The following is a 15567-nucleotide window of genomic DNA, read 5'->3' as shown; positions in this document are numbered from 1 at the left end:
AACAGACGCCACAGAAGCGAATGTGTAAAAGAACTCTGCACGTCCACCCGACTCTCAGAGTGAACACACAGCAGCCTATGCACTCGGTGTTACTGTTCCAGCCTCAGCCTGACTTAGGAGGGTTACAGATCACTGGCGGCTGATTGGCTATTAGCCCTGAGTCTGTTTTCGGAAGAAGCCATTGGCTGATGACCGAGGAGAACGGCCCACAGAAACGTCAATAGGTGAAACGGGACCTCCCCCGGCTCACGAAAACAAATAAAGTCCCGTCAAGTCAGTTCGAAGTACGATTTCACGCTTCAACGAGTCGTGGAAGCCTTCTGTAAAAAAACTCCTGAGAGGCAAGAACATGGGGGATATTTCCAGCCAAAGCAATCATAGCCAGTACTGCTGCACAGAATTACTGAGGCTCCTCTCCTGTCACTCACACGTGGAGCGAGAACAAGGGGCGGAGCTACGCCACTGTGACCGCGGCTGTCACAGGATGGCGAATCTGCACGGTACATTACCGGGAAGAGATTTGCATTTCATGAACGCTCAAACTCTCGCTGCAGACATTTATATCACTGAAGAAGAAAAAAAAAATAGGTAGCCACAGAATTACATTTCGCTCAGCTCCGCTCTGCAGTGCACGTGTGGCCAATCAGGACCACAGAAGCAGAAACCAGGTGATATTTCCACACACGGGGTATTCGCATGACAGAGTCAATTCCTCATATCTGTTTGGTGTGGCAGATAGAGCAGCGGACTATGAACATGTAATGTAATGTAACGTAATTAACTGACAGCTCATGGGTAAAAAATCTCACACAAACTAATTCTGCTGGAACTAGGTAGGGGCGAAGTAAATCTAAATGGCCCCGTAAAAAAAGAAAATGGCGAAAAAAAGAAGAAAACCAAACCTTTTCTCTCATAGCAGCCTATTCTACTGTTGCCATGGAACCGCAGCAGACTAACTCTCGCTTCCGCCCTCTCTGTCTCTTCAATTTGCAGATGCTTTATTGACATTGACATTAGAGAGTGTTGCCAAAGACCACAAAAATGACATACAACAAATAATTAGTCAGCTACACTCCAGGAAAGCAAAAACAATAGATCTTTGCACAGTGAATCTGAACTAACTCTAATAGCAATTATAAAATGCACCGACCAGTGTGGTTACTGTGTTTCATTCTGCTGAGGCATGCCATGGCGCTGCTAAAACTGTAGCATCTAATGGGATGGCGTGTCCTTCACCCAGTAAATTCTGTACATTTTTCCACTGTCAGAAAGAGATACAATTTTGAGGCCTCTTTTCCTAAAATAAGGCCTGATTTTCTCCCCGCAGTCCAGGAGGAAATGCCTCTCTGTCTCAACCTCAGCAGTCTCACAGTCTGCACATGAACTCCTTAATGGTGCCTGGGTTTCCTACGGCCTTGTATGTCAATGACCAGGTTCTCATCATTCAGTCTCCGTGAAGGATCTTACTCTGCTCTCTCGCTCTTTCTCTCACCCTCTCCCTCTCCCTCTCTCCAGCTGTATTTCACACCACCTTCCACTCTCTTTCACGCTTGCACTCCTTCCTTCACCCTCTCCCTTTCTTTTCCTTTAAAATGGGTGCCAGGGTTTCCTACAGCCTTGTGTGTCAATGGCCAGGTTCTCATCATTTAGTCCTTGCGAAGGATCTTACTCTGCTCTCTCTCTCTCTCTCTCTCCCTCTCTCTCTAGCTGTCTTTCACACCACCTTCCACTCTCTTTCACACTTCCTCTCCTTCCTTCACCCTCTCCCTTTCTTTTCCTTTCACATTACATTACAGGCATTTAGCAGACGCTCTTATCCAGAGCGACTTACATAGCATTTTACATTGTATCCATTTATACAGCTGGATATATGCTGAAGCAATGCAGGTTTAAGTACCTTGCTCAAGGGTACAACGGCAGTGTCCTTACCCGGGAATCGAACCTGCGACCTTTCGGTTACAAGCCCAGTTCCTTACCCACTGTGCTACACTCCGTCCTCCTTTTAAAAAGGGCCGAGAGCGAAGCCCTGATGTACCACGCCGCTGTGCGGAGCTGCATGACAGTGGTGCGGTTGAGGATGCCGAATCCTGGCTTTGATGGAGGAGGAGGCCCGAGGATTTGGCGCCACGGCGATCTACGGGCAGCCGCTAAAGGTACGTGTTGACAAGGCCCTGGCTTGCCTCGGAGCTCCCCAGTATTAATTACAGAGGCACCTAAGGAGCGATCCACTGCTGCCGGCTGTCTGACTGCGGGCACAGGGGGTAAGGGCACGGAGATGGAAAGCTTTCAAATCTTTTTCAGTTGCAAACGGGGGCGTCTTCAAAGCCATTGCAGCACTCAGGCACGAAAAAGGACATTCGATATACGATTTCTCCCTTTTAACGCTGGATCCCCACAAAAGAACTCTTCTTGCTTGAAAATAATAATAATAATAATTGTACGGTCTCTGTAGCGTTTTCTTTCATGAATGACCTTGACAAGTATATGGCTTCATTTATGCGACTATAGGGTGAGCACACAGCAGACATGGAGTTCTATGGTTCGCCTTACAATTACGACTGGCCATTCCCCCATCGTCAAGCACAGACGCGTACGTCACTTACATAAAGCACTTTGCAGTGTTCCTTATGTAGCTAGCAGACTGAACACCTGATTCTTGATCAAAAAAAAAAAAACATGCAAGAGATGAATACAGTTTTCTTTTTTTTTACAGGTCCCTCTCCTCCCTCTTTGTTTTCCCACAGGTAATCCAACCATAAAAATGAATGTTTTACAATAGGATTTTACACAAATCTTTTCAGAAAAGTCCCTTGGTGAGCACCAGCATAGCCGTTAACTGGGGTTAAACAAGCTGCCGTTGTGTCCGCATTTCATTATAAAACGTAAAACAAAACGCACCCTGCTCTCTAAAATTCAGGAATCCATTAATATGCAGTATGACCTTTTTGGGATAATTCATTTTTGAATTATTTATCGGCACTTCACAGACCGCAATACTGCCAGTAATTCTTGGGTTTTGAATCTTTAACTTTATTTCTCCAATGTTATTAATTACAACCAGAAAAAAAATTAAGAAAGGATAACCTCTAATTCTTTCCTGAAATGTTGGGGGGAGGGGGGGGCTGCCCTCTGCACCCAACAGGGAGGCGGATGATGCCCATTAACATGCTAGGTCAGTCAGTGCCATGGTGTAAAAATATGACACGGTGCGGTTCGGTGTAGAGCCCATATGGCGTGTGGAGGATAAGAGGAAAAAAAAAAAAACCAAGGTGCGAGCAAAACAGGTTTTATTATAGAAAGCAATTTGCTGCGCATGTTAAATACCTCGGATGTCTCTGCCTCGCCTCGGCCCGAGTACTGAACAATGGCACGATGGTACAGAGAGCTCCCGTCTCTCAGCTGCGTGCGGTAGGCATGGAGCGGCCTCCACGTCCGCACGTCTATTTTAAGACGGGCACACGCGCGCCCACTCCCGCCGTAGGCCGTCGGCGCTCCTGATCCAGATCGGGCCCGTTCGTCCCACAGGACTCCCCCACAGCGTGGGGGGGCGGGGGGGGGGGTTTATAAAGGCAACCCAACCGCTCATTCCACCCGGGCGATTCGCGATTGGGTTTGAGATGAGCTCCGAGCCGAGAGACAGAACTCCCCGGCACACGCTCTCTCTCTCTCTCTCTCTCTCTCTCTCTCTCTCGCTGAGAGGGACGGCGGCAGTGCCATTAAGGCATCACCGCTGATTTGTGCAGAGAAATATCCTTCGTGATGATCATGAAGGGGGAATTTTTTGCTGATAATAAATACATTTCACGAAGCTCCCCTGACAGAGCACTAAATTACAAACGCTAGAAAGTTGAGTGCAGTATCTATATCACTGGAGGCTGTGGTACAGACAAGTCCTGCCGACACTGGAACATCCTGACTACCACACTGGAATTAGTGGCATGAATAAAATACAAGGAAACTGACCGTTTTTAAACATGGACGTTGATATCACAAATACTACCACAACCTCCTAAGACCCGCAAAATCATTTTTGTCCCCTGTAGGGGAAATGAGTCGCTGGTCTTCAATTCAAGAATCATATATTGTACTATGCTGAAACTATACTACATTGATTTATCATTCAACAAATGATAAATAAATCTGGACTCAGGACGTTAACCTTTAACATGACATCATTCACAGAGTGCTCACACAACGTTCTAAAAGAAAAACACGTTGCCCTGTTCTTAAACCCTTTTACACCGTAACCCATAAATCCAAAGTGAGGGTCAAATACTCTAAATGCTAAAGACAAAGGAACCTCTATACATACGTAACAATCTCACAACTGTTAACTTTGACCTCTGCGTGCCGTCTATACCATTACATTACATTACATTACAGGCATTTTAGCATACAGCTACTTATCCCGAGCGATACATACTATAGCATGTTACATTGTTCCATTTATGCACTACAGTATCATTACTGAAGCAATTAAGTGTACTGACCTTGCTCAGGTCCCAAGGTCTGTCCGCTACCCGATTGAACCTGGTTCGGTCAAGCCCCAGTTCCTTACCGACTGTGCTACACTCCGTCCATGGTACCATGGTAGATTGTGCTGTTGAATGCTGACGGTTCACCTAACACATGCACTGTGTGTGACTGCATATTACAGCTCAGCTTGGCTACAACTGAGATACAGTACTGGGCCAGGCAAGTATTCCCCCTTGATTGACCTTTGCGTCACTCTTGACGGGACTACAGTATCACCCTCCTCATCTGTTAGGAATCTTGGAAGTGGTACTGGACCATATCACCTCAGTCTTTTCCCCAGTGGGTCTGGTCCGGCTCACTCATTATGTAACCGGGTTCCGGGGTGCAGACCCCCACCATTTTTTATTTTGGCAAACATTCTCAACTTCCACTAGCTGATGTCATCTTGTCTGTCACCGGTTCTGCAAAATTCTAAACGAATCGCGATCGCTTTTAAAAAATTTTTTTTTTTTTTTTAAACCTCCGCAAGTAAACCCATCTCACACAGAGGGAGGGGATTCATGCTGGATTTCTACCCACTCAGTTTCGCCGTGTGTCGAGAGTCTTTTTCATATGAATTTAGAGGAAACCAACACCGAGAGCCAGCATCTTAAAATGGCACCTAACTCCCAATCCCAGCAGGTGTACCTTATTTCTCCCAAAGCACTGCACTGAAGCACTAAAACACTCAAAGCTCGTCACATCACTGTGGAAAAGGCCAAGGGCTACGTCTTTAAAGGACTAATCAATTATCTAAAAAAAAAAGGCAGTCTACTTAAATAGACATCAGGGAAAAGACACAGTGACAGCCATTGCTACTTAGTCACAGCTACACAGAATGCACCACCAGCGTTCTCCTTGTTCTTAAAAGTTTAAGGCCAGTTAAACAATCAATGTGAGCTAAACAATCAAGACTGATCTCACTAAAGTCAAGCATTAAGCCAGAATGTACTCCCATCCTCAGCTCCACAATGAAATGGCTCTAAACAGAGGGGGGTTTGACTTCAACATGCACTGCCAGTAGCTCTTCGCCTGAGGTCTATGTGAGGCGTAGCGCACAGACCCTGGATTTACTTCCATTGTTCCGCTGCTCTTACACTTCACTGTCACTTTGGAGGAACACCATGAGCTTCAGATTTGAGGTACCCAACAGCATCTCTAGAGCTGCACAGACACACAGACTAAAATCACACTTCTTGACCTAAAAAATGGAGCTGTATATAACAAATACAACAAAAGGCCTGATCTTTAAAAAAAAAATTGGGTATTTCGGTTGGATTTCACGCACAAAATATTCAGATGCGAATCAAGAGTCCGAAGTTTTGGCTCGTCTTTGCAGTGAGTAACCGCACAAGCTCAGTCACGTCACAGCATTACACCACGGCTCTTCTCTCTAGGGGTTTCGTCATACTTGTTCCTGGTTATGGTTACACTTTGTTGTACGTCGCTCTGGATAAAATGCCTGTAATGTAATGTAATGGCTCTTACGTTTTTGAACTATCGAGAATACGGAAGTGGGCGGAGCCAGGAGAAACTGGAGATCGGTACAACTCTAGGTATTAGGCTATTTGTCAGTCTTCGTAAGACGTTCAAAAATTACGGCAAATTTATTGATGAGGTAACATTTGTCTATTTTTCCAATGCATGCTATTTTAGCCAGCACTTCATTAACAAAACAATATCCTCGAATATAAATGCAAGACATTTATACAGCTTATTATTTACAGAAACCATTATAGAAAAGTTCAAAGGTACACTGAAAGAAGACTCTCTCAATATTCAAGTAAAAGTAAAAATACATTCCACATCATTAACTCAGAAGTGATACAGTACCTCATCTCTTTTCTGTAATAAAGGGCTTCATCACTGTCTGGGTATCATAAAAGTTTTTTTTATATTTTTTATAAGAGCATTAAATAACAAGGCAGTTTGTCTTAAGTGCAAAGCAGTTACTACAGCGGGCAGGTCCTGGGAGCTGTAAAGCATACTGTCTCCATGCTGTAAGCCATTTGATGAGAGACATAATTGATTAAATTAACTAACCGTAAAAAAATCTGATCTCATTTTGATGCACATTGTCAAAGTAAACATTCCTTAGAACAAGAATAAAAGAGCTCTTGAAAGTAGAATCTACACGTTAAGAATGATTTTTTTTTTCTTTATTTACATTGTTGGAAAGGACTACAAAACATTCCCAATCTACATTCAAACGGACACAAAAAATACTTTATTGATACAATAAACGCTGTAATGTTTCAACAAAAAATGCTACAGCTAGCGTTAATTCCAGGAAACCCAATGACACACTGCATCACTAGTCTACAGAAAGCCTCATTCATATCAGGCGTTTAGCTCGATAGATTTCAGGTAAATACCACTGAAGACATGGACTGCTACGGCTACTGGACTGATACTATTACCAAAGACAAAAACCGGCGTTATGGTCGATATTACTGGCCCGTCTGAAATATGCGCTTCAACACAGGATTTCCTGCACTGCCTGCTACAGCCCGTGAAAACATCAGACCGAAAGTGCTTCATCAAACACCTGTCGTCAGTGAGATTCCATAGGCCGTTCACAAACCAATGGCCCTGGCCAGTGCCTTTAACCACGGGACCATCACGAAAAAAGGGGGCACCACCTGCCCCCCGCCCCCCGCCCCCCGCACATACACACACACACTCACGCAAGTGACTCCCAGTGACATTGAAGGCAGATGAGTGTAGAGGAGGAGAGAAGGGAAAAGATACATTATGAGAGATTCACAATGAAGTGTCCCCTTTTTTTTTACAGGGGGAGGGATAATGAACAATTGTCCTTTGTTGCGCTGACTGCTTTCCTGCAAAAATAACCTCGATAATCAGTGAAAGGAAAGCCTTGTGTCTCCAACATCTGCCAATGACACAACGCGCCCCCCTAGCTGGAAAATAAACATTTTTCCCCCAGCGCGTGCCACACCAACCACATTACTGAGAGTAACCGTGGAGAAACAAGTCTCGTTATTACACGGGCCTCATTAATTATATCCGTTGCCGGTGAATTATGCATGCAGCGTCTATGTTGGCCACCTCCTCTGAGATGCGGAACAATACGGATTGTAATAACAGATATGTCGCTGTACGCTGTTCGCCGGCAGCACTCAAAAGGAGAGTCTTTTCTGTTTATTTTCATCGCTAAAAATACACTGACGAAAGCCAACGATACCCCGGCTCATGCAGAAAAAAATTAGCCGCTCGTTCGCAAGGCTTGAAAACCTCGCTTGCAACGCCAGGCGACACGCGCACACATCCCAGCTACCTGGCTGGACGCATTCGCAAACCGGGGCAGCGTCCGCGGTTAAAGATAAAAGATAAATGTCACACGTACCCTCGCTCTTTTTAGGATGCATATCGTCCTCCCCTGAAGGAGCCAGTGAGCGTTCTAGCTATACGTTAACCGCTCTTACTATTACGCCTGGAGCTTTAGGAGGACAGAGAGACGACAGCTTTCCTCTCTCCTCTCCAGCGCCACTGACTAACGCAGCCAGGTAGGCAGGGCAGCTACTTTGCAGATTCTCCTGGCAGACACATATACAGATTGCAGCACGCGCTAACAGGTTCAGAGCTTTTTTGGATAACGAGAGCGTGACAGGCAGGCAACGCTGGGAGAGAGAGAGAGAGGGGGGATGCAGCAGGAAAGGAAACCAAAATGAGAAGAGGGGGGTGGGGATTGGGGGGAGGGGGGGGGCGTAAGGACAGAAAGACCAACGTCAGGAGGACCAGTTTAAAAGCCATGCATATTCCCGACCGTTTTCTGTGACAACACACGCACACACACACACACACACACACACAGACATGCAATACACACAACAGTGGCACGGTGAACTCTCCACAGAGCCACATGTGACATGTCACCCAAATCCTGCAGATGACACAGCCGTAAAAATCTATTAGCATGTAGCGAGACGTATTCCTCACCGGTGTCCTTCCCCTCGTTTCTTTCTTTCCTTCCTTCTTTTTCTTTTCTTTTTTTTCTTTTCCTCCCCTTCCTGCCTCCTTCAGCACATTATCCTGGCTGGCTTTGCGTGGCGCCGGCTAGGAGGCGTACATCTCTCTCCCCCCCCCCTCCCCTTCCTGTCCGCGGTTTCTCTTCTCCTCCCGTTTATTTAATTATTTTTTTTATCTCCTGCCAGCCTCTCCCCACAGCACCGGGCTGCCACGGCTCGGCGGCTTCCTCTCTTCTCCTCCTCTGCTTCGGGCTTTTAATTCGCTCTCCTCGCGCCCCTTTCCCCTGCTCTCCTGCCCGCTTCCTGAATACTGATGGGGTGTCCGGGACAAAAGGAGGCAGTGACTTCAACATTAAGAGCAGATATTTTATGGTAGAGTGGTCCCCCTCCCCTCCTCCTCCTCTTCTCTCTCTCTCTCGCTCTCTCTCTCTCTGTCTCTCTCTTATTCTCTCTCTTTCTCTCGTTCTATGTCATCCCTGCCTCATGTAGCCAGGCACGGGTGTTGCGGTGTCCCTCGAGAGCCAGGGGATAAGGGCTGAGGCGCAGTCCAAAACGTGGAGCGGATGAAGAAGCGGACTGCAACCTCTCGCTCGCGCTCTCTCTCTCTCTCCCTCCCTCCCTCCCTCTCCCCCTCCCTCTCCCTCACTCCACTCAGCCTCCCTCCACACTCCCAGGCTTTAACCACACAGGCAGATAGCAGAGGGGGGGGGGGGGGGGCTATGGGATGCACACTGGAGGGGGGAGGGGGAGGGGAACAGAGGGGTAGGAACCCTTCAGCGCTCAGTGCTCAGGATGCTCTCCCCAAGCTTCCATCAGAAGCGTATCTGCGAGCTTCCACCAACTCAAAGGAACAGCTGGCCCAAAAAAAAAATATATATATATAAATAAATATATAAATAAATCCCTGCAGAAATAATGGAGCATTATCACGGCAAAGAGGGGGTGCTTTTAAATGCGTGAAGTAACAAACCGATCCCTGAGAACAACCACCCCCCCAGTGTGGGAATTAAAGTTGCGTGTTGGCAGGTTCGTTAGAAGACGAGGTTTTGATGACTGTGCACACTCGCACAAAATTTCTGTCACCGTTCTTTTTGCGTGGATGAGCTTTGGAAAAGTGCATCTCTAGATAAAAATCATCTGTAAGTGCAGCGAAGCGCATCTCTGCAGCTAATAAACAGGAATCTACTCTCACTTACAGCCCCCCATTCAAGTCTGAAATATATTTACAATAATGTTTTTTAAATTCTGTTATTTTCTACAAATGATTTTTCCCCTGCTGGTTCAATATCTACCTTCTAAGAGCAGCGGTTCTCAAATTCATTACGGCAGTCTGCCATTGTGCTCTGGATTTTGTTCCAGTCAATCTCGGTCAGTGGCAGTGTAGCATAATGGTTAGGGGGTTGCAGGTTTGATTCCCAGCTGGGGCACTGCTGTTGTACCCTTGAGCAAGGTACTTAACCTGAACTGCTTCAGTAAATTTCCAGCTGCATAAGTTGTACAAAAAAAATAAATAAATAAAATAAAATCTGTATAAGTTGCTTTGGATAAGAGCATCTGCTAAATGCCTAAAACATACTGTAATGTTACTGAAAACATTCTCTTAAGTGGTTCCATAATTTCAGTCCTAAATAGATTTTAACATAATTATTCCTACACACATATTTTACTCATTGCCTTTCAACTCTTCATTTTTCCACAAATGGTTCGGTTTCAGTAGCCAGATGTCCACACTTTCAGCAAATCGGACCCTGCTGATTTCATCTGTCAGTCCATCAGTGCGCGGATTCAAATATAAGCCTCCTTCTGGAGAAACAATCAGACGAGTAGAGCAGTACAGAAGATGTAAGCATTAGGTGTGAGCGGTTTTAAATATTTAGACATTCTTTAAGAATACTTTTCTAATGTGCGTGCAATAACGACACAGAAGCCGACTGTCAACGCTTTTCAGAAAGAACCAAGAGCGAGAAACGGCACACAGCACCATTTTCAAACGGCACCTAGTCATCCCCCTTCTATAAATAAGGCTTGCGGTAAAAAAAAAAAAAAAAAAAAAAAAAAAACCTCAAGTGAGAAATGTCTCCTTATTCCGCACAGGGAAAATGATATCTCACTCCTCCCTCCCCATACAGTACAAATGTAAGATATCAGCAGCAGTGTAGCACAGTGGGTAAGGAACTGCGCTTGTAACCGAAAGGTCATAGGTTCGATTCCTGGGTAGGACACTGCCGTTGTACCCTTGAGCAAGGTACCTGATTTGCTTCAGTATACATCCAGCTGCATAAATGGATACAATGTAAAAAAAGAAAACTGATATGTAAAAGTTGTGTAAGTCGCTCTGGATAAGAGCGTCTGCTAAATGCCTGTAATGTAATGTAATGTAAATGATAAGAGGGGTGGGGAGATGAAAAGTGCAGGACTGCACGCGCTTCTGCGAACCCCTCCAGGACTCCTCAGGGTTTCCAGTCGTCTCGGGGAGTTTGAATCCGGCGCTCTGTCACAGAGCCGACCGGGCCTGACAACCGCTGCTCCAGGAAACCCCCCGCCCCCCCATTATCACCTCCATTAGCAATAATGCAATCATCAGGAAGCCCTTCCTCTCAAATACGAATCCAAACTGTCATTTCCACGGTTACCTCCTCACTCAAATATGAACCTGGGCGCTGTGCAACTGCCAATGTGTCAGTGGACATCATGCTTAAGCATTCTACTCTCACAATGAGCTACTGCACATCGACCGCAATGCTCATTCTATAGACAGAGGCCAGAGAAGAAGGCTCACTTGATTAAAATGTGCAATAATTCTTGTCAAAATTGCATCAATATGAAATATTAAAGGAAAGAGGTGAGCAGACTATAACATGTACTGTCATAACCAAAATGAAAAAAAAAAACTGTGATTCTACCAGTAGTACAGATGTAAATCCCAGAGGTCTACATAATGAGCAGCTCTGGTATTTCCTAACAAACTCCCCAGTGGGGCTAATGCCAGGAAATATGTTGTGACACACCCAAACAAAGGCTTTACAACGGATTTAATTTAAAGACGCTTCTGACTAAACTTCCTCTTCTGTGATCATGCTTACTTGCGGGCGGCCTGGACAACAACAGAGAGTACTACATCTCTGATCCTCCGGAACCAGATCAGTAACTCACAGCACTGATCCACACGTAATAAAATCATTTTCCCATCCACACATTTTTCATACAGTGCCTCGGTCCAAACAGAATTCACTTTCCCATAAGAGGAATATATAAACATACCACACGTTATATACACTGTGCGACTGTCTCATATCCTCCCACCACGTACAGCGATTTTCTCTCTCAAATAATCAATTTTCTGAGGCTAAAATGGGAGTGAAACCAAACCTTAAAACAGGCTGCCAAAGTGCCACTGAATTAGACAACTAAATGTGTTGCATCCTGGGAAACACTGACAACAGTACATTCTGTTCAATCTAAGCACCACGTGTACTCTCACCCTTAATACCAGATTTAAATAACTGCCACATTTCCTCGTTCATTAAGTACATTTCATTGCGTTCTGACTGCAGTTTAAACACTTCTTTCAAAAACCTTTCTGCAAATACACAGCACGGAGATTGAATTGGACCACCATTTTACACCAACAGATAGCAGATAAAAAGGGAATTTCTCATCTTATTTCATTACTTACCCGAGGAAAACAGAAACTACACTCTACCACTGTACAATGAGCTGACTTAAAGCAGGATTTGCTTAGATTTGTGGGGAGTAAAATACATGCATGTCCATATGGATTAAACCTGGTGCACCAGCACTTTGAATATATGAAAATGTATTAATGTAGCACCACTGAATGAAGACTTGCTGAACTGTATATTTGCTATTAGAAGTATCAATGAGAGACAGCAAAAACTGAATACAAAATCTATGCAGATACATACACATGAGTGAGCTCGCGTGAATTATCAAGGCCGGAAATAACTGCGGAAAAGTTAATCGCGTGCTCGTTTTAACGGCCTTGCGAAAGCACGTCTTAAATTTTCATCGGGCATGAGAACATTGACACGGCTCCTGTAATTGCCGCTATAAGGAGATACCTTTTTTACATCAGCGATCGCAAATTCAAATTAGGGCAGTACTTCTTACACCAGCATCCCTCTTAAAAGCCCCCCTGCGGGACGTTATTATAACCTACGTGCTCTCGCTCTTCGTGTGCGAGGCTGTAGGTACTGGATGAGATTTCATAACCTGGACTCGCACCAGCTGGCCGGCTGAACTTCACAGTGGCGTCTCTCCGAGCTACCCGCACCGTTTCTGGCTCATTAAAGTGAACAGAGGAACTGCCATCGCGCAGCCCAAACGCTCCAGTGCGCTGTCCATTGTTCTGAAATGAATACAAGTTTTCACTTACATGCACGAGACAAGTCTGCAACGGTGTTAGCAAATATGTAAACGCTACACTGATGCACATGAATGCTTCCAGTAAATACCTAGCCATAGCAAAGTCAGCCGTTTTTCTTTTCCACGTTCTGACGGTATAAGACATTTCCCTCCTTTGTGTGAAACAAATTACACGATTATGAATTTTATGGCTATGGTTCAGCTGTGATTTATCAAGTTCTGTATTGTTTTGTTTTTAGAAGGCCCCAAAACAATATCTGGACACATCATCCCGTGGTGTAAAATACCATTTTCCTATTTCAGCTAGTTTTGAAGGAAAGGAGGAACAGGAGCTGCGTGGATCACCCACAGAAGCATTGTGGGAATGTTTTGTGAGCACAGGCTTGTAAATCCCTGAACCTGAACCAAGCGCTCAGAATTAGCACCTCCTCCAGTACTCCCCAGGGTCATTTTCCACAGAGCAAAGCGCTCGCTAAAATGGCAGGGTATCACAGTGACTATCGACAAATTGTCTGAAGGACAAAGCACCTGTATCTCCCCCACCACCCACCCCCCACACACACACACCACACACACACACACACACACACACACCACACGTTGCAGCAGTGGCAGTAGCCTGCTGCATGGGGCTTAAATAAGGAGGAGACCTCAGTCCACGAGGAGGACTGCACCAGACAAGCGTGTCACTGTTCAGAGGCTGACACTCCATCTCCTGCTTTACACACTGCATACGGTACACACAACAAGCACACACAGTGACCAAGGCCCCATTATGGAGAGAACACCGAATCGTGAAGCATCTGGCAAACTGAAACACAACACCGAGTGCAGACGTAAAACCACGCACGTCAACGTAAGGATGCGAAAGCTTCGGCCAGAATATGAAATACACAAAGCCACAACTTTCCCCACCCCCCACCCAAAACAAATCCAACCCTCACAACACATGCACAATCCACAATCCTTCAGCAGCTTGACTGCACGATGCAGGCTCAAAAGGAAAACTATTAAAGAAAGTAGCCAGCAACAAAATAAAAAAAAAATAAAGAGGAAAAAAATAAATAAATAAATAAACAAATCTTGCAGCAGAAACTGAGATTTAACATTGAGTAACCACAGCCACCTCCCTGACCGAGTCCTCCCCTTCCACTGACATTGCACGGAAGCGCGGTCCGCAGCGCCTCTCCTCCCCCCCCAACCCCCCACCTCCCCCGGTGCTGCAGTCAATCCGCCAGCGCGGCCGAGGAACGGCGGCGAGATCCGCGCGGTCCAGGGAGATCCGCGCACGCTCTCTCTCTCTCTCTCTCTCACGTACCTACGGAGTGACAGTCAGAGGCGGCCAACTTTGCCTTCCTCATATAGCAGAGCGCTTCCCTCTCCGCGCACAGCACCGACATCGCTCGCGTCACATGGCCCGGGCGGCGGGGTCCCGCAGCACAGCCGCCAAACTTAGCCGCTGCGGCACGCGAGCACAGAGGGAGGGAGGGACGGAGGGAGGGGGGGAGAGGAGAGGGGGGAGGGAGGGAGAGGGAGAGAGAGAGGGCAAGAGACAGAGTAAAACAGAGAGTGAGAGTTAGAGACACAGAGAGAGCAGAAAAGAGATACAGAGGGAGAGAGAGAGAAGAAATACAGAATGAGAGGGAGATAGTGAGAGAAGAAGAGGGAGATACAGAGAGAGAGGGAGATAGTAAGAGAAGAAGAGGGAGATACAGAGAGAGAGGGAGATAGTAAGAGAGATGCAGAGAAAGAGGGAGAGAGAGAGAAAGATAGAGAGGCAAAGAGACCCAAAGGTATCCTGCGCTTCACAGCAAGGCGTGGTTAGAGAGAGCAGATCCCCCCCCCCCCCCACGAAACCCGACGGTCCAGCGCTCCAGGAACAGCCTCGGGGAAGCTGGGAAACCGCAGCCACGGCAATCTTGATCACCACTTCCAGGCGGGTCCCGCTGCCGTCAGGGACAGCGCCGAGCCCTTTCACCGCACCCCAGGAGGGGGCGCTGCCAGAGGCGGGGGCGCTGGCGGAGCACAATCCCCGCAGCCGGGTCCGTTAAAGGATTAGAGCGCAATTCGGCGACGCGCTTCGGCGTCCACGGCGCGCACAACATCACACAGCACCTGGGGAGACGAGAGGGACGACGGGCGGCACTAAAAAATAATCCTGTGTTTGTTTTGACTCACGTTTTGCTCCCAGAGAAGGTGCACTGACTGCGGTGAGAGAAAATTACAGGGAGCAAATCACTGGAAGAGAGAGAGAGAGAGAGAGAGAGAATGAAAGAAAGAATGAGAGAGAGAGAGAAAGAGATTTTTAAGATGCTTATTCTACAACCGTGATCAGTGCAGTGGAGGTAAATACCACTGTCTGCCAGGGTTTATACAGACACATCAAGCAGTCCTCATCAAGCAGCCAGCGTTGGAAGCAAAACTCATCCAAACGCTGCCTGCACATGAACAGTGTCAAAACACTCAAGACAGCGTCAAGCCATTAAATTCCCATGGAGAGTGTTGATGCCCAACTTGGCAGTACAGCCTGGTGCAGCGCACAGCTCAAAAGCAACGCAGAGTGGCAATCCACAAATGCAAATCCGTTGAACCTTGACCTTGTTTGAAGCTGACCTTTCGTACCACGTCCAATCACATCACAGCATTGGTCTGAAGCAGGCAGATGTAAACATGGAGG

General features: G+C 46.4%; 1 protein-coding gene across 4 annotated transcripts in view; it reads right to left on the bottom strand.

Annotated features, from left to right (window-relative positions):
• The window catches only part of prkcz (protein kinase C, zeta), a 140707-nt gene that overhangs the window by 92642 nt on the left and 32498 nt on the right, over nt 1-15567 (bottom strand). Inside the window, exon 1 of one of the 4 annotated variants that reach the window (XM_064297748.1) lies at nt 7883-8181. The exons of the other annotated variants lie outside the window; for them this stretch is intronic. Within the exon in view, the coding sequence (XP_064153818.1) occupies nt 7883-7904 (22 nt within the window). The 5' untranslated portion in view covers nt 7905-8181. Of the gene's footprint in view, nt 1-7882; nt 8182-15567 lie in introns of those variants that run through there. 4 annotated transcript variants of the gene reach the window in all.

The sequence above is a fragment of the Anguilla rostrata genome, chromosome 11 (assembly GCF_018555375.3).
Source record: "Anguilla rostrata isolate EN2019 chromosome 11, ASM1855537v3, whole genome shotgun sequence".
NCBI lineage: Eukaryota > Metazoa > Chordata > Actinopteri > Anguilliformes > Anguillidae > Anguilla > Anguilla rostrata.
This window is presented reverse-complemented; position numbering and strand designations above follow the sequence as displayed.